Source organism: Ambystoma mexicanum, chromosome 5q (genome assembly GCF_040938575.1).
Source record: "Ambystoma mexicanum isolate Mex_15411 chromosome 5q, UKY_AmexF1_1, whole genome shotgun sequence".
NCBI classification, from domain to species: Eukaryota; Metazoa; Chordata; class Amphibia; order Caudata; family Ambystomatidae; genus Ambystoma; species Ambystoma mexicanum.
In genome coordinates, this window is record NC_090933.1 from 361,030,646 (window position 1) to 361,052,864 (window position 22,219).

At 46.4% G+C, this 22,219-nt stretch overlaps 1 protein-coding gene across 4 annotated transcripts in view; it reads left to right on the forward strand.

Moving 5' to 3' along the window:
- Positions 1 to 22,219, forward strand: part of LPIN2 (lipin 2) — an 819,298-nt gene that overhangs the window by 246,613 nt on the left and 550,466 nt on the right. For all 4 annotated transcript variants that reach the window (XM_069620856.1, XM_069620855.1, XM_069620857.1 and 1 more), the window contains one exon: positions 8,151 to 8,458. In XM_069620856.1, coding sequence (XP_069476957.1) covers positions 8,151 to 8,458 — 308 coding nt within the window. The remainder of the gene's footprint in view (positions 1 to 8,150; positions 8,459 to 22,219) is intronic.

Consider the following 22,219-nt stretch of genomic DNA (forward strand, 5'->3'; position numbering starts at 1 on the left):
TAGGTGAATATATATATATATCCCTAGGCTTCATTTCTATGGTTAGAGGCATCGAATATTAGGAGGCTCATTCATTATACTCTGTTTTTTAACACAAAGCTTTTTTGTTTGTTTTTTCTATTCTGTTTGTTTCAATGTGTTTTATTAAGGGTCAATGTCTCCAACAGACTTCCAGATCTACAATCAAGCCTTTATGAATTGTACAAAGATTTTACCTGTGAGAACTACTGAATGATAGATCAAAATTCAAGCATTAGTATGTTCTAGGTTCATATTTGCAACATTTAGTGCGCCCTGAAGAAGGCGACTACTGGCTCGCTTAATTGAGCCAGATAGGTTGAATTCGCCGAAACTGTTTTGATATTTGAAGATCATGTATGCACAGTATGCACAGTAGGCACTTAGCACTTTTTTTGCATTCAGTACTTTATTTCTTTGTTAACAATTTGGCACTTAGCACTTGGTTGCATTTAGCACTTTATCCAATTGTTAACTATTCATTTTCTCTACAGCAATTCCATTTTTTGAATGAAATTTAAAAATGAGATAGCGATGCTTTACCTTGAGTAATACAAGGTTATGAATTGTGGCAACTAAACTGCGATTGAATGTTTTGAGGCATGAGATTTGACAAGAATTTTATACTAAAATTAATTCATCTATTTTATTGTTGTTTAGATGTTGATATATTATGCAATTTTACAATGGTAATAAATTAAAAATGAAAATGTGAAGATTTATGTCTGGGCTTCCTTCTCTTCCTCGCCTCTATTTTTATAATTGAGTACTCAAACTAATACAGTACTCTTCCATGCGAACCCCTTTTTTCCCTTTGGGATTTTTTGTGCTACTTTGTTGTTCCCCAGTTCCATGGTTTAGGGGTTACCTATCCGGTGTGATATATTATTGGTGCAACTGTGTGTTGCATGGGTTGATCAAAAGGTCAATTCGAAATTTGAGACAATATTTTGTCTGGGTTACCCATCCGGTGTGATATAAGGCCCAAAAGAGACCTGTGGCATTCCAAATTCTTCTTTATAATTGGGGATCCACATTCTTTCTGTTAACCTTGCTCAGTTTGACCAAGATGCTGTCTGCTGCTTTGAGTACTGGTATATGTGCATGTGGCTGCCACAGGCCTTAATTTCAACTGTATTTTGTAATCTCTTGTCAACGCTTTGCAAGGCAAAGTAACATGTTGCTGACTGTTCATCTGGCTTACTTTTATATCTAAGGTTCTTGTACTTTTGCTACCTTCTCCGTGCCAGTACTGGCATAATTTGGGCTCGTCTCGACGGGCTCCATTAGAGCTGGTTTGTGTGTGCAGATAGTGTATGTGTACTGTGTCCTGTATGAAGCTACAATTGCTTAAGTGTTTGTTTGTACCCCAAGGTCAGTTGGGTTCCCCCTGGCTGCTCTGTTCTACTCTTTCAAAGCCCCCTCTCTTGGGTTTAAAAGACTTACTAAAAAACAAGTTCTCTAAAGATTCTTCACTCAATGGCATTTGCACAATGTATTTGAAGCTCCCGCCAACTACGTCTGGGAATGCATCTGGTAATTATACACTTTTTAATTGGAAAGAAACTGCAGCGACATTGGGTCCAGTTGCAGCTCTCTGAACATTCCCATCTGTTCCCAATTTCACGTCCATAATCTGAAACGGGGCCCTGCAACGTTTAGCTTTCTAGATTATGTTGGTCTGCATCCCCCATAAACCCTATGCAGTGTATGGTCCATGGTAAGGGATCATGGGAGTTGTAGTCCAAACAGTCTGGAGAGCCACATGAGACCCTGATTGAAAAATAAAATGGTTAACACAGTTTATTTTTTTGCTATGCAAATTATTGAATTTATATGGCTATAAGCAGTTTCTAAGAGAAGCGAAGTGAAAATGCATTGTTATTCCTAATTCATTGGCGTGTGATGCTACTTTACTCAAAAAGATCATTCAAAGGGATTGTGTCCTCCGACGTATTCCTTATCTTAGATATCTCCTTCCAGCTCTGCTGGCCTCGGAAATTTTTTTCTAGACGTCATCCTGCCTATAAAGGCCGCGCGCAGCGTCCGTTGCTCAGTTCTGTTTTTCCGCGCTTACTCAGTGCCTCGGAATACCGTTGCTCAGTTTTGTCAAGTTAATCCTATTTACCTCGAGATATTCGATCTGTACTCGATGGCTTCCTCGTCGGAACCGACAACTCCTCGGTCCGGCTTCAAAAAATGCCGAGATTGTGGGAAAAAGATGTCGCTGACTGACCCCCACAGAGTTTGTCTGTGGTGTTTGGGAGCTGAACACCATTGTTCGGAGTGCGAGGACTGTATGTCCATGACAGCTAAGGCCCTGAAGGAGCGTAGGGGGAAGCTGGAGAAAGGTAAGACTTTTAAAGCTTCTTCTTCCTCGACGAAGTCGAGACATTCGTCTCCTCGTCACCATTCGCGCTCCAGGTCTCGGAGTGGGTCCCATCACTCCTCGAGATCGAAGCACTCGAAGAGGAGACGTCGAAGATCCCCTTCTCCGTCCTCCTCTTCCTCTGTTTCTCCAAAGAGAATCCCTTGCCCCACGAAACATAGTTCCCGGGGTGAATGGGAGGAATTCCGCAAAAATATGATGTGCGTCTTCGAGAAAGCGGCCTCGACCCCCTCAAAGACTGCCGAGTGCGATGCTCTGGTCGAAAGACCCGAAGGTAAAAAACGCTGCGAGTCGCAGTACCCGGCGAAGGAAGCTTCTCGAGCGCGTCTCGAACCCTCGAGTAAGGCTATGACCTCAAAACCTTCTTCGAATGTTCCGTCGATGCCATCGACGAAGGTGCCATCGACGCCGAGGTCGGCGTCTTCGACGCCGTTGTCGAAGGGACCTTCGACACACGGGTCTGTCGACTCGACGCCATCTTCGACACCGGCGTCGAAGCCAAGAAAAGTCACGGTTACGACGCACCCAGTGGCTATCCCCAGGTCCTCGATGGCGTCGAGGTTGTCGACTTCCTCGAGCAGAATCCCAATTCTGTCGAGGTCATCGAGGCCTCCGCCTTTGTTTCCGACGCCACGCCCGAAGCCTTCGACGTCGGCGTCGACAACATCGACGTTTTCGAGGCCGATTATGACAAGTTTGGCACCCTCTGCCTTGGAGATGGGGTTTACACCCTTTATGAGTTCAGAACAATTGAGAACTATGTCCTCAATTATGGAAGAGGGTGAACTATCTGAACAGGAAGACACATTTGAGTTGCAGGGACCTGCAACCCCAGTTAGAGAGCAGTTATCCTCTGAAGAACGCAGGTTAAAGGATCTTCATGATTCCTTACATGAGGCAAGTGGGTTAGACACTTCCCCTGAGGTGGAGTTTGCTAGGCCAGACCCGGGGGAGCATGCTGAAACCCCCTATAGAGCCTTAATGGCCAGGATCACAGAATTTATGGGGTGGTCTGCACCTTCACAGTCTTTCCAACAAGATGACCTTACGGATATTCTTGACAAAGGTCCACAGGAGGATCCTGTAGTGCCCTTTCATGAAGCTCTTCAGAGGAAGATTATGACGAACTGGGAAACCCCAGATGTCGTCCTGGCAGTAAATAAAAAACTGTCTACAAAATACAGGGTATCTTCTGCAGACCCGGAGTTTTTGTCAAACCACCCATCCCCAGAAAGTCTGGTGGTACAGGCAGCATCTTCTACTGACGTCAAGACTGCTTACCCTACCGTCCCACAGGACAGGGACGATAAGAAATATGATGCTATGGCAAAGAAAGTTTTTTCGGCGTGTAGCATGGCGTTAAAATCTGTTAATGCTACTTGCTCCCTTGCTAGATTCAGCCATACACTTTGGGAGTGTGCTTCTACAGCAGCTGACTGCATCCCGGAGGGAGAAGAAAGGGAGGCGTTCCTGAATATCATACAGGACGGTAAAGACGCTATGTGCGAATCCCTCCAGACGGGCATTGATTCGGCTGACAGTATCAGCAGAGCAATGGCGGCAAGTACAACAACCAGGAGATTCGCTTGGTTGAGAAAGTCTGGTTTTGCCCCAGATGTGCAAGCCAGGCTCTTGAACATGCCATTCGATGGCACTTCTTTGTTCGGGAAAAAGGCGGATGACAGTTTAGAGAAACTGCAAACATCAAAAGCAGCAGCAAAATCCCTAGGCGCTGCAATCCGTCAGACGCCTTTTCGTCCCACAGGAACCTCTGCGAGGGGCAAGTCCTTTCGCTTCTACTCCGCATTCGGAAGAGGTAGAGGACAACCGGCTCAAAGGGGACAAAGAACTACCCGAGGTGGACGGGGTAGATATTCAAAAGCCGCAGCAACAGAAGGTGCCTCTTTACCATCGGCGTCTGCATCTGCCGCCCCAAAACCACTCTGAGGACTTCCCTCACAGGTCACCTGTAGGAGGCAGGTTAACTCAAAATTTGGCGGAATGGCAGGCTATCACGTCAGATGCTTGGGCATTGGAAACAGTTGCCCAAGGTTACTGCCTGCCTCTCCTACGCATACCTCAGAGTCATCCACCGGGGATCAGCTCTCAGAAAGCTCCAGATCCGCTCCTCTTGCAGGAAATTTTGGACCTGCTAGAGAAAGGTGCCATAGAACCGGTACCTGTAGCGGAGAGGAACAAGGGCTGGTACTCCCCTTACTTTTTCATTCCAAAGAAAGACGGAGGACTGAGACCCATCTTGGACTTGCGAGAATTGAACAAATTCCTCAGGAAAGACAAATTCAAGATGGTAACTCTTTCTCAGATCCTTCAGGCCCTTCAGTTCCAGGACTGGTTGGTATCTCTGGACCTTCAGGACGCTTATTTCCATGTGCCTATCCATCTCAAACACAGGAAATACCTGAGGTTCGCAATTGGCAACTCTCATTATAATTTTGAGTGCTGCCATTTGGGCTGACCTCCGCCCGAGGGTCTTCACCAAGTTAATGTCGGTAGTGGCGGCAAGTCTAAGGAGGGAAGGGGTTCACGTCTACCCCTACCTGGACGATTGGTTGATCAGGGCTGTATCTTCGGAACAAGCTCAGATCCAGCTAAATCACGTTTGCCACTCCCTTCACAGACTGGGCTTCTCCCTCAATTTAAAGAAGTCACAAATGATACCATCGCAGAGACTCCAGTTCATCGGAGCGATCCTGGACACTTCCCTGGGAAAAGCCTCGCCACCAGAGGTGAGGGCTCAAGATATTCTACAGATGGTCACCAAATTCCAAAATGCCCAACGTCTCCGAGCCTTCGACTTTTTGAGGTTTCTAGGCCTCATGGCATCCTGCATTTTCCTAGTGCCAGAGGCTCGCCTGAGAATGAGATCCCTCCAGTGGGCACTGAGGACTCAGTGGTCACAATTCTCAGGGAGAATGACAGATCTTCTTCAGGTTCCCGACAGGGTGGCTCGAGACCTTCAGTGGTGGGCCTGTCAGGTGAACATTTTGAAAGGAGAACAGTTTTGGCAACCCTGGCCGGAGATAACAGTAGTCACGGATGCCTCACTCACGGGGTGGGGAGCCCATGCCAACGACTTGACTATCAGCGGTCGTTGGTCTCCATCGGAGTCCAGACTTCATATCAACCTGTTAGAGCTGAGGGCCATCAGACTTGCGCTGAAGGCGTTCCTGCCAGCTGTACAAGGGAAAAATGTCCTGATAATGACGGACAACACAGTGGCCATGCATTACCTCAACAAAAGAGGAGGCGTAGGATCACTACCCCTGTGCAGAGAGGCGATGCAGCTCTGGTTTTGGGCAATCCAAGAAGGAATCTCTCGATCGGCAGTTCACCTAGCCGGAGAGAAGAACATGACTGCGGACGCTCTGAGCAGGCAGAGCACAGTCTCCCACGAGTGGGAACTAGCTCAGGAAGTCCTTCAAGAGATCTTCGCCCTTTGGGGAACCCCTCAGGTGGATCTGTTCGCCACCAGTGTCAACAGGAAGTGCAATCTGTTCTGCTCAAGGGAATTTCCCCCGAGAGGAGCTCTGGGAGACGCGTTCATAGTGGACTGGGAGTTTCCGCTTCTGTACGCGTTCCCACCGGTCCCTGTCATTCCTCAAATGATCAGGAGGTTGAGAAGATTCCGGAGAACCATGATCCTAATTGCCCCGGATTGGGCCAGGAGAACATGGTACCCGGACCTTCTAGACTTGTCCATCTGCCCTCCAATTCGACTTCCACTTAGAGAGAACCTACTCTCACAGAAGGGAGGTCAGGTTCTCCATCCAGACATCAAAACTCTCAACCTTCACGCTTGGCTTCTGAAAGGCTGAGGTACAAGGATTAGGACCTCCCTGAAGATGTTATGGAGGTGTTGCTTTCGGCAAGGAGGCCAGCAACAAAGTCTTTATACCGCTGCCGTTGGAACAGATTGTGCAGCTGGTGTAGAGAACAGAATATCGACCCCTTTTCATGTGGTACACCAATGGTTTTGTCCTTCCTACTCTATTTGGCGAATTCAGGCCTTCAAGTTGGCACCATTAAGGGCTATCTCGCAGCGCTGCCCATCTTTAAGCGCACTGCGGAAGAACCATCCTATTTCAAGTTACCCTTGGTAATACAGTTTCTAAAGGGGTTAACCAACGTTTATCCCCCAAGACCATTCCAGGTTCCCCTATGGGATTTAAACTTAGTTCTAACTTTCCTGATGGGCACACCTTTCGAACCACTCCATTCTTGTTCGTTAAGATTTCTTACTCTTAAAACTGTTTTATTAATAGCACTTACATCTGCTAGAAGGGTCAGCGAATTACAAGCTCTTTCTTGTAAACCCCCTCATACAATCTTTCACAAAGACAAAGTTGTCCTGCAAGTGAAGCCTAATTTCCTCCCAAAGGTGGTTTCGGAATTCCATATCACTCAGAAGATTACCCTGCCATCTTTCTATCCTCCTCCTCATCCGGGGAAAGAGGAAGAGAGGTTACACAGGCTAGACCCTAGAAGGGCTTTAAGTTTTTACATCAGTAGACTAGCCAGGATAAGACAAGCAGACCAGTTGTTTGTAGGCTACACAGGTCACAAGCTGGGGTTACCAATAACTAAGCAGACCATTTCCAGATGGATCATTCTAGCCATTTTGGAATGTTATAAACTGGCAGGAAAAGAGCCCCCTCAAAACCTTAGGGCTCATTCGACCAGAGGTATTGCAGCTTCATCGGCCCTCAAAAGACGTGTGCCGGTTAAAGACATTTGTGCGGCCGCCACATGGTCATCTGTCCATACCTTTACATGATTTTACAACTTGGATTCCTCCTCCAGTCAAGAGACTAGGTTTGGAAGGGCTGTATTGCACTCTATTCATCAATAGAAGACAGCGTGAAGTCAGTACTCCCACCTCCATTAATAGAATACTGATTAGTCTAGTCCAGACTGAGATTCTGAAATTCTGTGGGCTACAAAACGGAACTGAGCAACGGACGCTGCGCGCGGCCATTATAGGCAGGATGATGTCGACGTCGATACGGCGGCTGTCGAGGGACATCGACTCGCCAGACGTCGACGCGCAGCGCCCTCAAGAGAAAAAAAATTCCGAGGCCAGCAGAGTTGGAAGGAGATATCTAAGATAAGGAATACATCGGAGGAACATACCATCGAAAGAACGTTACAAGGTAAGAAGTAACTTGTTCTTCTTTCTGGCATTACCATTTCAGGGACATTACATCTATGAGCCAGTGCATTAGTAAAGCACCCTACTATAAACATTGGTGTTAGCACAAATCCTTGGGATCTGAATGCACTCTTTCATGCTCGCTGTGAATCGGGGATTCAGTCGAACCCCTCAGATCTCTTCTTAATTCTTCTAATAACCTGTGCACAACTGTCAGAGAAGACAGTGACTCAAGGGCAGCCAGTTATTATGATCCTTGAAAATGCCTCTCTGAGTAAGGTCCACTTTGCTCAGAAAGCAAGCCAAGCACTGAGCTACCTACCGTCTGTTTGTGCGGGACACAGAATGTGCACTCACACTAGCCATTGGCCAGTGATCATTCACTCTTTGTGAGCGAGAAATTGGTTGTCTGTGGGTCAGGGTGTGTGAAGAACTGCCACCGTTCATGCTGGGGGTGGGGGGTGGGGGGCGGGCGACGGGGCAGTAACTTTTATGCCCGACTAGTAGCTTGCAACGTGAGCGGTTTCCTGTGCTGTGTGTAGCTAAAGTCCTGTTTGTCTCCTACCATTTCAGGAACGAGTCCCAGCTCACCTCGCTACATCCCCCATCCCCACTGACGAGCAGTTCTTTAAGGACTCTCATGCCGATCTGCTTAAAGCAGGCATCGGGGAAAGAAGTGGCCAGGACTTTGAAATCCCACGCCTTGCGGACAGTGAGGGGGTGCCCATCATATTGGGATCCGTCAAAAAGAAAAAACGACGAAGGAAGAAATATAAGCACGACAGCAAGCGAGAAGAGCAGCACGCCCCCTCCGCTGTGAGCGACGAACCCGTTGAAATAGAAAATAGCTCCGATGATGAGAAGGAGGTGCAAGGCACGAGGTAATACATTACAAGCAACCCGGACCTCTCGGCATGCTGCCAGAACCGCATTCGCGTGAAGCTGAGAATGTTGGAATGGTTGCATTTCTGTGTAAATTGTGCTCATGTTGGGTGGAGAGTAGACATTTGATGCCCTGGGAATCTATGCTCGTAGAATAGATGCACAGTCCCATAGTCTCCTGCAGCCCCCCCCCCCCCTTCCTCTCTGCATCGTTGAACAGCTTTTGCAACAACATAGACTGCCAGAGATGTATCTTGCTTAGCTTCAGTGTCGGTGCAGTAGGAATTCCTTTTACTCATCAAGACAGACGTGCAGTGAGTTTAAGATCAATCACTGCGCAGAAAATACAACCAGTACCCACACAGAAAACCCATCATTTTAACGATATTTCCAAATACGAATGCCACGTATCACAATTTTTGATATAAAATTGTATTATTATTCCAGTCCATCCTTTCATTGCTGCATGTCTGTTCAAGTCTTCAGCCTGTTCTTTTCTTTATTTCCCGAACATAGTTTTATTGACAAACCTGCATACAGACATGGTACTGTGGTGAGTGCGCAAGCTGCCCAGTTCCGTTACTTTTCTCCACTCTTCTCACGTATTGATTCCAAAATGCAAGAATTGTGGTTTCCCAGATTACCCTCGACTGCCATAACTTTCACTTGTGTGTTAATCCTCCCTACAGATAAGGGGTGTATCGGACACTTTTACTCCTTTAAAAAAGGCAAATAATCCTAAAAAGAAAAATGGGCAGTAAAAGCACCTAATGTCACTGGAAGATACTTCTATTTATTACTGCCTAGTATGAAGGGGTAAACATGTATCTTTTAATGTGCATGAATAACTAGGTGCAAAGGCATGCTTATTACAAACACATTTCTGTTTTGCACTTGAAACATATTTTTCCTCGCTTATAAAATGCTCCCGTTGGGAATCGGACTTACTTTTTTACTCCCTAAACATTTTTTTTTTACTCCCACCTTTAAAACCTTATCTGGAGCGCTGGTGTTAATTATTTTTTTGCAATGCCTTTAGCACCTCCAATATAGCATCTCCCTGACTGCTTTGTTACACTCTCTTGCAGCTCCACTCAAAGCAGGGATTCCGGGGCCAAGGAAACTATCTCTTGATCTCTTTGTGGTCTCTATAGAGGTAATCCGGACTGAGCAAGGCCCAGCGCAGCGCTGAGAGTAAACACCCCTTCACTGTGTGTAATTTGCTCCGTGCCCAGTGTCATATCTAGCATTGGATCTAGATACAGCACCGTGCCCCCATACCAACAGATAATATATAATTCCAACACTCAATCCAGCATCTAAACTCTGACTTGTGCCTAGCGACTTTATTTGACCCTGCATGGCCTTGGGCCTTGTGCACTCCTGCACAACCCTGCCCACTCACTGTGTCCCAGCCAAACCATAGCAGTACCCCATGCACATTATGTATGCCACCACCCGCAGGTACTGATTACCATACCTATTGTGCACCCTAGTGGCAATAGGCCTATTTGCCACAACTCCAGGCCTCATCCCTGCACTAAACCCATACTCCAGACCTCATTCCTGCACTAAACCCATACCCAAATTTGGCGAATTTAACAGCACTAGAAATGGGTATCAAACCTACACCATTCCTGCCCTCGCTGAAGCATAACCATATGATAATCATACCCACTAGATGTTTACCTTCGCTAAGTGCAAATAGCAAACTCTTCCAACCGGTACACACCAGTTGCCTACCCCAAAACTATCAGGCTCTTATGAACACCAACTCTACAGTAATAAACCTACCTTGTTCCACCATAGCGAGGAATTTCAGACTCCGCGCAAGATTAACTAGACTCCATGAGCCTCAAACCAGAACATTACACAAACCTTGTCCCCCCCCCCCCTTAGGGAAAGACCCCTCTGCCAAAACGAATTCCAGTAATAATACTTCCAAGACTAGCAATCACACTACCAAAAAACTACGCCAGGGCAAACCCACCACCACTCCACCCTCCAAAAAAGATAGCCAGGATAAACCCTCCACTACCTCTCCTAGCAACAACACCTCTAACATTAAGGGTGCTCTAATCAACGCCAGATCGCTGGTGGCACATGCTATTGAGATAGCCCGATCTGGGCCAAAGATTACGACTACTTAGCAATTAGAGTCATGGCTACACCCAGCTGCGGGCCCGGCCCTCCTACTGGCAGTACCTGACAATTATACAATTTTTAGAGCTTCAGCTGTTGCAAAAGCTGTTCAACGATGCAGAGCAGACAGGGTCGGCGCCAGAGGGGGGAGGCTCAGCAGTCATTGCCAAGTCTAGCCTAGCAATGAGACTAGCCCTATCACCAGCTGTCAAATCTTGCGAACTAGTCACTTTTAAACTGCCTATCTCTGACTCCCGAACTCTTACAGTCCATTTTATCTACAGACCTCCAGGTCCCATCGGCTCTTTCGAGGAGGACCTCTCCATAATTCTATCTGACAACACCAAGGCCTCACAAATATTACTGCTTGGGGATCTCAACCTTGACTTCAACACCACCAGGGACCAACAAGCTTCAGCTATAGCCAACATGCTTACTGAACTTGGCTTTACCCAAAGAGTGAGCCAGCCCACCCATGACCAAGGCAAAACCTTGGATTGGGTGGCAGACCTCAAATGCAATGCATCTATAACCTCTATCACTCCTCAACTATGGACTGATCACTTCCTTCTGTACTTCACCCTCGCAGCGAATGCCCTTTCCACTAAGGTTAATGCTATAGCACCTCCTCTCCTTACTAGGAATAAAAGGAACATTACTGGGAATAAGATCCTACCACACATACTCCCCACCCTCAACATGCTGCCAGCATCATCCGACCCTGACACTTTAGTAGATGACTATAATGCTACTATGACCAAAGCTTTAGACCTAATCGCCACACTAAAGTTGCGGAAAAACAAACCTAGAGCTCACCTGAACTCTTGGTTCACTCCCCAAATCAAAACGCCGAGAGCTGAAAAGAGATAACTTGAACTCCTCTGGAGACACTTAACCCACCGAGGAAAACAAAACCAACTTGACTAATATCTCTGCCCAATATAAAAAAGAAATTATACGTACTAAGCAGGATACGTATAACAGCAGGATTCACCAAGCCAGTTGAAATACTAAGGAATTATTTGTGATCTTCAGGGAGATGGATGCCAACATACCGCCAACAGACAACTGCTTGAAGGATAAACTCTGGTGTACCAACATCCAGAATGCCCTTCCTAGCAAAATTGCCCTTCTCCAGAAAAAGATTGCTGACAAAAGAGCTAGTTTACCTAACCTAACCACACACGATAGCACATTTTCGCATTCTACCAAACCGCCTCATCGCTTCAGATTCACACGAGTCTCTATCCTTGAAGTAGAAAAAATTATCTTATCCCTCAAACCATCAAATTGTCAGGGAGACAGTTGCCCAGCCCAGATTATTAAAGATACTGCTAGAGACCAGGCACCTTTCATTAATAAATTAATTAATGCCTACTTTTCACCGGGCACAGTCCCCAGTAACTTAAAGGAGTCTTGAGGCCTACCCCTCCTAAAGAAACAATCTCTCGACCCATCCATTCCCACCAACTATAGGCCCATCACCACAGTACCATTCCTGCTGAAGATCCTAGACAAAGTAGCATAAATTCAAATACAGAAGTACCTAGAGAACCATCACCTCTTGGGCATCGGTCAATCTGGATTCAGGCCTCAACATGGCACCCAAACCACGCTAATCGATTTAAAAACCCAAATCGATGAACTTAAAGACGAGGGAAAAATAGCTTTGCTTCTTCTCCTTGATCTTTCTGCCACCTTCGATTTGGTGGATCACAAAGTGCTATGTAAACACCTTGACTCAGCAGCCCACTTCTCACAAGACGCTATAGCATGGACCCAATCCTTTCTGAACAATAGGACCGAGTGTCTTTTTGCCTTGAGCAGCTGCAGATCCAATCCCGATTACATGTGGCGTGCCACAGGGTTCCTGCTTCTCGCCAACAGTGTTCAATATATTTACAAAGCCATTGTTCGATGACTTGGACCATCTGGGTGTCACCTACACAAATGATGCAGATGACATCCAGATCCTCCTACCACTCACTGGGGACTATGTAAAGGACACTGCCCTTGTAAATAAAATGTATCTTATCATCCAGGCATGGGCTGTGCCTGAATGACGATAAAACTGAGATTATCATACTCGGAACCACAGCAAATCTGCACAAACTCAACACTAATTATACCTCATTCAACATCAACGGTAACCATATCAAAGTGGTTAAAGAGGTCAAAACTCTAGGTTTCTACCTAGACTCAACTCTCACACTTGGCAAACAGGTCAACGCCATGGCCTCGGCCACAGCATACACCTGCAAGTTGATCAGAGCCTGCAAACCGTTTCTTTCTAAGGACAGCTGCACTATCCTAGCTAGACCCCTTATCCTCTCCAAGCTGGAGTATTGCAATGCCTTATAAGTGGGTGCGAGTAAGCACATTATTAATAAGATCCAAATCCTCCACAATAACGCCCTTAGAGCGGCTCAGGGCATACCAAGGAGAGATCATATCTCAGAGATGAGGTGACAAAACAAATGGCTTTCCATTAATGACAAAATCTTACTGAAAACTGTCTCATTATCCCATAAATGTCTCAACAATGCTGCGCCAATCTACCTCTCTGAGAGAATCATTAGAAAAACCTCAGTATGCCCTAGTAGAACAGCCAAATCATTCTGCTTGGTTGTGCCGAGATTTAAACTCAAAAAAGCTGGTGGGAGCAGCTTCCCTGTCATGGCCGCACAGTATTGGAACTCCCTCCCTCCACCATTGAGAGCTGACCAAACCTTCCTAAAATTTAGGCGCAATACCCTTAACTGGCTCATTGCCCCACCTAAATGCCTGCCCCTACATGTGCTTCACTGTATGAACCTGTTTATTGTGTATAACTGCACTTGTATATAAATACTGTAATTTCTAAACAAACAAACAAAACATTGCTCTGATCTCTATATGTATATAACTGACAACATTGTAATCCCTTCTATATCTTGCCACAATTATTGTAACTCAAGCCTAAAGTATTCCTGTAACCTTTCCAAATGTTGCACCCAGTTACCTTCGGGTTTGGTGCACCTTATACATGAATAAACAAACAAACACACACACACACACTGTACCAGACACATGTGTTTATTCCAGGGTCCCAGTGATAGGAGCTGTGAGGGGCATCTGGTATGACTAAAGAAGGGTCATTGCCCAAGAGGGAGGCAGAAACCGCAGCTCATCATGCCGCTCTCTCACCCACCCATCCCTGTCTCTTCTTACCCACAGCAAAGGTCGAATTTAAGGGCATTGCAACAACACAAGTATCCTGTTACACTCCTGCCTTCTCAGCCTCTGCGCCTGTAGAATGGAACATCCATTGAAGAAGCTGCTCCATTATGCAACCCTTTAGCACTTTTGGCCCAAATGTTGCTGCGGGCCATCTTGGGACACTCCTCTGCACAGTGTCATCCACATCCCACACAGAGAGCATGCAGAGTCCCTCAATGGGAGCCCTACGGTTTCCTACTCTGTTACCAGCTATCACAGACCTGCAACTCGACTCCCGACCTGCAGATCAGCCCAGGCAAGGGGCCTGTGCCAGAGCTCTCCCAGATTGCAGTCCTCATGGAGATTGTATAGCATGACCCCCCTCCCGCCCCCAAATCCCCAGCCTGTTCGTAATACATATCTTGCCAACACTTTTTCTATTTTGGACATTAGCATTTTGTGCTTTCAATATAAAGGAATGTTTGGCCACCAACATATTTTGTAATCGCAATAGTTCTCCCACCAATAAAGGATGATAAAAAGCAGGATTTTTCTTCTGAGTGGCGAGTTCAATATGCTAATTGCTTCACCAGATATCGCATACTTTAACCCAATCCCATGCAAGAGTTTTGAATTTCCTTCAATCCTGCTTTTAAATTACAGCATATCTTACTTTCTTTGATAAACAATGTAGCATTGCAGTTGTTAATGATAGATTGGGCAAGTAGATCAAGATCCACGCACTAGTCATATTGCCCCAGATTGCATACAAATTGCCATCCAACTCTTCTTTCTAGTTCTCCTTTCGCTTGACTGTTCAATCCATTAAAGCCATTTGCAAACTCCCATAGAATTTAGATACTAATAATGAATTTGAGGCACGTGGATCTGCTTAGAATCACATGCTTTGCATAGGCCGTCATCTAGTGGTTGGTGCCTAGTATTGCATGACTGGTTTTCGAAATTCGAAAAAAAGGGACCTGGACAGGGAGTGTATGTAATACTATCCCTAGTGTAATGTGCACTGTACCTATGGTGCTTCATGCATCGAGGTCCTCGGATTGTATTTTTTCTTTCGCCATCCAAGTTGGTCGCTTTACACAGAGTTCTTATAGGTAGTAGCTAACTTATCAAATTGTTAATATTATACTTTATTCATATTACTGCTGTTGCCTCAACGCTCTCCATCGAGGCTCGACATATTGTGTGGTGCTCGACAAAGCACCAGCAGTCTGGAAGGACCGACTTCTTGACAGCCTTTCTTCGGGCCTTCATCAGGCTTCGGCCTACACAATAGGGAGAGGGTGGAGAATTGCATATTAGATTCACTTTTAGAGAATGTATCCATTCACCTTTGCCTTTTTACTCCCTGTCTGGCTGTCTTTTGTCATTTACCATGGAGAAAACTCCATTTAAGTTCTACCCATCCTCTAACCGTAAGTTTCAGTGGAAAGATGCACACAACGTGTGTAATCATTGTCTCCCTCGGGACCACCAGGGAACGCAGGGTAAAGCCTGCAAGCTTTTTCGTCCCAAGACCCTAAAGGAGCAGAGGTTGAAATGGTGGCGGCCTATGCCATTGTTAGGACAAAAGTACAACTAAGGGTTTCATAAAACCACATGTAATTTTCTTCTATTAAAAATGGATACAGTCACACTAACACAATTACTTTTAAGAACACAGTTTAAAAATAGTAATCCAACTCCTATTTCTTTCTGAGGGGCAGTCAGCTACTCCGGGACAAGTAATAACCAAGTAAACTATTTAAGAAGTGCACTAAAGCAATTCAGGGAAAGCATAACCCAATTGCAGTTTAAGAAGAGCAACAGCTATTGAAGGCCAGTATAACCTATTGGTATATCACTTTTACACTATTTCTAATACAAAAATAGACAAGAAAGGCAAGCAGCAGTTCAAGGTAAGTAAGGAGCTATATACTTTTCAGAGGGGATACAAGCGACTCAAAGACAACTCCAAGACGGTTTTAGAAATGCACCGAAGCAGATCAGAGGAAGCAAACTCAATGGTACACATTAAGAAGAACACAGTTATTCAAGGTAGTGGTATGGGGGGGTTCCCGTCCCAAAGAATCATGCTGAGTCTTAATGAAAAGTCCAAGGGTGTTTCTTACAAAGAAACTGGGTAACTCTCCCACCCCCAGACGTCCCTACCGGGTTGTTAGTAACTCTGCGATGGGTAACCCCTACCAGTCTTTCACTTCTCTATACCTCTGGTGTTTACCCTAAGAGGTTGGCTATCCGACTCCCAATGGAACTTCTAGCTTTCCCTCTCCTATCCCGCTTAGTACTCTCAGGAAATGGGGAATGGTGCCTTCTCACGCCCAGCGTCACTCTCACTTCTTTCAGACCCTCTCGCTCCTGACCCTTCGCTATACTGGTCCTTTACACTGTTTTCCTCCCACCCCGTCACTGTCCATCCAAACTCTCACTCTGCCTTCCTACCTCCACCCTTCGATCTTACTTCCTTTCTCACTCCTTTTCCTGTTACCACTTGTATCTGAAACTCTTATATACCTCTGTCCGACTGTTGTGCATCCCGTTCCACTCTACCTCTCTTACTCCCCTTACTCTGCTGCTACTACTACTACAGCCTCTCTACTACCTCTGTCCTCCTCAAGGGATATGGTGCCCGGCTCACCCCTCTATTACCGACTACCCCTCTACTAGCTCTGTCCTTCTCTTACTTCTCCCACTACCTATCTTTACTCCCAACTACTACTACTAACTCTGCACTACCTCTGCTCCACTCCACTACTCCTATTCTTACTCTCCTACTCCCACTCTTCTCTCTCTCACAAACACTCCACAGACCCCTCCCCCCTGTCATGAATAGTTTCTGCACTGCTTTCGCCTCCTCTGGTCTCTTGGACGTCCTTCTCGACAGAACAGGACTGCAAGACTTGTCCTCGGCCTTAAGCCCTGGGATCGTATCTCTCCAGCTCTGAAATCCCTCCATTGGCTCCGAGTGGATGCAAGGATTAAATTTAAAACCCTTTGCATTGTCCACACGGCTTTCTGGGGCCTGGGTCCAAAATACCTTCAACTATCCCTCCGTAAATACGTCCCCTTTCGAGCCCTTCGCTCCTCTTCCTCTAACTCCCTCAGGGCCAGCTGTTTTTTAAAGAAACGAGCTGGGGGCAGATCTGTCTTAGGCCGGGGCTTCCCTTTGGAACTGCCTCCTTGCCACCCTGAAACTTGAGGAGAACCATTTACGGTTCCGGAAGCTCCTCAAGATCTTCCTCTTCGCCTCTGCCTTTGCCACTCTCCTCCCCTGTTGATCTGCTTTCTCTCTCGACTCTGCCTCATCTTCCAACTGGGCCCTTTGGGCTCCGTTACCTGCCCGCTCGGACACCCTCTTGCACTGCCTCCCGGCCATCCCTGCACTAGGGCCTGTATCTGTACCCATACAGTCCCCCCCACTCCTCTTCTGCACTTATCAGATTAACCCTATCTGACTTGCCTTGTACTTTACCCTTCACTGGCTGCTCTACCACTGCCCTTGATCACCCTTATTTATTCATTTATTTATCCATTTTAATTTATCTTGTTTCTCCTATGCTCTGCACTCCCCCCCCACCTTTTTCAATGCACTTTTCCCCTTTCCCTTCCCCATGCACTTGTGCGTGTTTCAATGTCACTGGGCCTAGTAAGATCGTTTGTTTTTGTTTTCTCCCCTGCTCCCCCTCTCTTTGCCTGGTCGCGCTCTGAAACACCTGTATATGAGCGCAATATTCATAAAATATCATATATATATATCCACCGCCTGTCCTCACCCAACTAACCCACACTTGCACACTCGCACACCTACTTAAATACCCCACCCCCTCCCAGGACTGGCCACTCACATTGTCCAATCACTTAGGGGGAGTGCTTAGGGAGGCTTTAAAAAGTGCTTGTAAGCCCTGCCCCTTTTCTGGAAGAATCTCTGGCAAGGAAAGTGAAAGAGTTTCTGAGGAACTGGAGTACCTGTGTTATAAGGCCATCTGATGGGTCTTTCAATCTTAATGTCTCGGGTTAGTTGGTGGGAGCCTCATTAATAAGGCTTCCTTTTTTGAATGGCATGTAGATCCCTGAAGACTTCGCTGCACCCCTCTCTCACGTGGCCGGTGTTAGGCTGCTGCGACAAAGTATGAATTGTTGCTGCGTGGTGGCTTCCTTCTGCGGCTTTCACCCCCGTCTGTGTTCGCCATCATCATCATTGGTAAGAGGTTGGGAGGGCGGTCTGTACACACTTGCGCGAGCACCAGGGAATGTCTGGGGTGTACTCCTCCCACCATGACCTCCGCCCCTCCCCCCATTTCCTGACGCAGCTTGTAAGCAATCTTCGTCACGGTATGTAAACCCTATTGGTAAGCTTTTACACTCATTCAGTTAAGGGCAGTACCAATGCTATTACTTTTAAGCAGAGTGAAGCATTTGAAGCACAGTTCAAAGTAACTTATATACTTTTAAAGGAGTAACCAGCAACTTACAGGTAAGTATAACTTTCAGGACACTTTGTAACTTCTATTACAGACATACAGATACAGCACTGACTTCTTTAGCAAGTAAGTACTTTTCACACTTGTTATAATTTTCAAGACCGAAGCCTTATCAAAGTCCTGCCCTATTCTAGAGCATGAGTTTTCTCAGTGGCAGAAGAGGGACACTAGTGGTCTAGGAGCCAGCTGTAGGCAGGTCAGGATAGTGTTCAGTTGCAGGAAAGACCGTTCCAGAGGATATCTCTTCAGACAATTAAGTATTCACTTCAGAGTTAGTTAAACGTGTTCTGAGACTTCACAGAAGACTCCCTATAGGCGTTCCTGTGTTGTGTCTGGGCGAACGGTATGGGCAAACTCCCAAACACACGAATCACCCACTCAGCCACACAGGATCGACACAAGACTTGAGGTAAGTATTACCCAAGCCAACACAGTACCTCAGCTAAGAAGAAGAGCTTGGAGATGGTTGTCCTCCTAAAGCAGCAGCACAGGGCCCAGTCCTTGGATTCTTGGTCTGGTGACTGAAGAAACCGACACAGGATGGGAACTGGCAACAGTAGTCGGAAGGAGAGGCTCGCAACAAAGGATTCTTCAAGGCTTCTAGTGGCTCTGAAGTTTTGGCGCCCATTTACAGGTAGGTGATGAAGAATCAATATACCTGATCGGATTTGCTTCACTGTTCTGGTCATACACTCTGGTGAGGGGACTTCAAGGAGTCGAATCATGTCTCTGGAGGTCCAGTAGGCGTCCACCCTGGAATCAGACTTCGGAAGACCATGCACCTGCACACTGGCTCGAGGTCCCTGGGTATTGGCAGTTTGCAGCCCAGCAGAGTTTTGGACTTCTCCCTCACTTCACAGATACTCAGCAGGGAACACAAAGTACTCCTTCTGAAGACAAAGCTTCAACCAAGATCTTTCCCACCTAGGACAGCAGAAGAAGACCTTAAAAACAAAAAGGGTACTTAAAAATGGCAAAAAAGGAGCCCACCGTTCTAGCAGAATGGTGACCTCATATGCATTATCACATCTGATTTGACAGCCTGCGAGTAATGGGACTAAGTTAATTAAGGTATAACCACTGCCACCAGCCATTGAATTGTAACACAATTGTTACACAAGGAGCTGTGTGCTGCCATAGTAAATTACACCCAGCCCAAAAGTGAAAGGGAACTATAAATCCATACACCCACTATGGAGAGACATACAAAGATTCCCAATCTACTAGGGACAAGGGAAAATAATCACCAAGTCCAAGAAAAATGTTCTGGAAGATTGATCACATGTATGAAAATCTTACCCAACAGCCATGCAAGGGCAGGCTTCTTCAGACTACACCACCAGCGCAGAGGAGTCTGATGTGGAACGTGACATCAGCACCAGTAGTAATGCCGAATACACAAAGCAGGAGTTGGAAGACTCCTGCATGCTCACCCCCAGCGTCGAAGGGCAGGCATTATGCACTGTTGTGGGGACGGCCTCTGGCAACAGGAGCACACTCCTTCATAAGCACAAGCATGGAGGTACACAACATTAAAACATTAAGCACATTAGTGCCCTCAGCCAAACCTCCGAAAAGTGGATTGGCGATACCCAAACCTACCATTTCGGCAAGCAGTTCGGCAGTAAGGCAGACCTCTGCGCCTGCGTTTCCACCCTCAATGCATGTCTCAAAGACTAAACAAATTCCGACCACGTCTAGTACCATGTTAAAATCTTCGATGCATATGCCTAGTCAGACGCCCGTGCTGAAGCAAACACCCGCACAGAAGCAGAAATAGCTGCCAAAACAGAGACAATGTTTCTCAAGTGTGTCAATATAAAAGGGTTCCCTCCCCATTATCCCAGGCATTACATGGTAAAGCTTATGCCACCAATCCAGAGGAAATAGTTTTTCCACTTAAGGCCACCCCAGTTACACGATCATGGACCAGGTACAGGTTTGAGACCACTATGGACAGGGTGGCATCATTTGTAGATTTGTTAGGGAAAAACCCTATTTTTTTAATAACACATTTTATTGGTTTTATAACATACAACCGCTGGGCCTTCCATGGCCAGCGTTCAAACAACAGCAATAGTACTAATAACAAAGATAAAGATAACGTTGGATGGAAAAAACACTCATATGGAACACATACTGTATGCTTTCATGTAATCTTCGATACACAGCGTAATGTAGTTTGGTAAGCGATCAGGTTTTTCGTAGTAGTGTCCACAACTTCTAGTCTATGATGTTATGATATCAAAGGTTCAATAGTTCACATCGTGTTTTCCCAGCGCTGCCATACCTTATCTGCTTTTTCAGGGCAGCCTCTGGCTTTGTAAACCCTCCTTTCTATTGCGATGCAGATTTCTACATCAGTTATCCACTGCTCCACCTGCGGCGGTTCCACTGCTCCCCATAGGCGTGCTATGTTCCTTTTAATTATCGCTGTATTAGTCATGAGGCATAGTTTCTCATATTTTGACAGCTCTATCTCACTGTCCGCTCCCAGTATCAACAGTTTGGGATCTCTGGGGATAGTCTGGTTCAGAACCGTTGATAATACATTGCAGCATTGCTGCCAGAAATGACAAATTACTGGGCAATCCCACAGTATATGGAAGAAGGTTCCATCCTCCTCCTCCTCCTCCTCCTCCTCCTCCTCCTCCTCCTCCTCCTCCTCCTCCTCCTCCTCCTCCTGGCAGCGCAGGCAGTTGGGTTCAGCTAATTTACCCCAGTGGTACAGGGCTACCCTCGGGTAATAGATTCTGTGTAATATCTTCAGTTGTACTAGGCGTAGTCTGGCTGATATGGTGACTTCCCGGGGGTACATTAGGATTTGGACCCAATCTTCCGACATAATTTCTCCCATTTCAGCCTCCCATTTCAACTTCAATCGCTCCAGTTCTGGTGTGGCAAAGGAGGTGATGACACTATACATAACATTGGTGACTTTGGCTGGTACATGGTCCACCACAATGTTCCGTTCCAGTGGAGTAGAGTCTGCCATGTCAGAGAGAGCGGGGAGGTGCTGCTGCAGGGCGTGTCGAAGCTGTGTATAGTGGTATCTCTCTGCTTCTGGGAGGTCGAAGGTCAAGATTAGTTCATCAAAAGGTCTAATGACTCCTTCCTCCATAATGTCCTGCACTTTTTCTATACCATGTCTCATCCACACCGGCCATTTCGGCAGTTTGATCACCTCGGGGAGGTTCCTATTATTCCATAGTGGCTGTAGTGGAGTGATTTTATCTCCCCAGCCTATAAAGGTGTGTGACTCTGCCCAGATGCGTGGTGTGTGCGAGGTCATGTCACGAGGAGATGCTCTAGGTGTCACAGCGTATAGTTCCATGGTGGGGATGCTCTCACATGTGGTAGTGTTGGATCGGCGTGTAACGCATCGTTTATCACCGCCATCTGACTGGCCCAATAGTATGTCTGTAGCCTCGGTAGACCGATACCTCCTTCCCATATTGACCTTTGTAATGTTTGAAGTGCTATTCTCGGGTCTCCACCACCCCACAGGAGTTGCCTAAGTACACGATCTATCTCCTGGAACGTCTTGGTCGGTATATGCAGTGTAGCATTCTGTAGTACGTACAAGTAACGGGGAAGTGTTAGCATCTTGAACAGTGCAGCACGCCCTAAAAGGGTCAAAGGTAGAGACTTCCAATGTTGCACATCTCTTGTGAATCTTTCCGTTATAGGTTGTAGGTTATTCAGTATATAGTCGTTGAGGTTTCTTGTAATCCGGACGCCCAGATATCGAAACTGTTCATGCGCGACTCTTTATGGGCAAGGTTCAGGGGCCTCATTTCCTAGTTGGTTCAGTGCAAATAGTGTGGATTTGGATCGGTTCACCTTCAGGCCACTGTAGGTACCGTATTCTTGCAGTAGCTGTGCTACCACTGGACATGCTGTTTTAGGTTGTTGGAG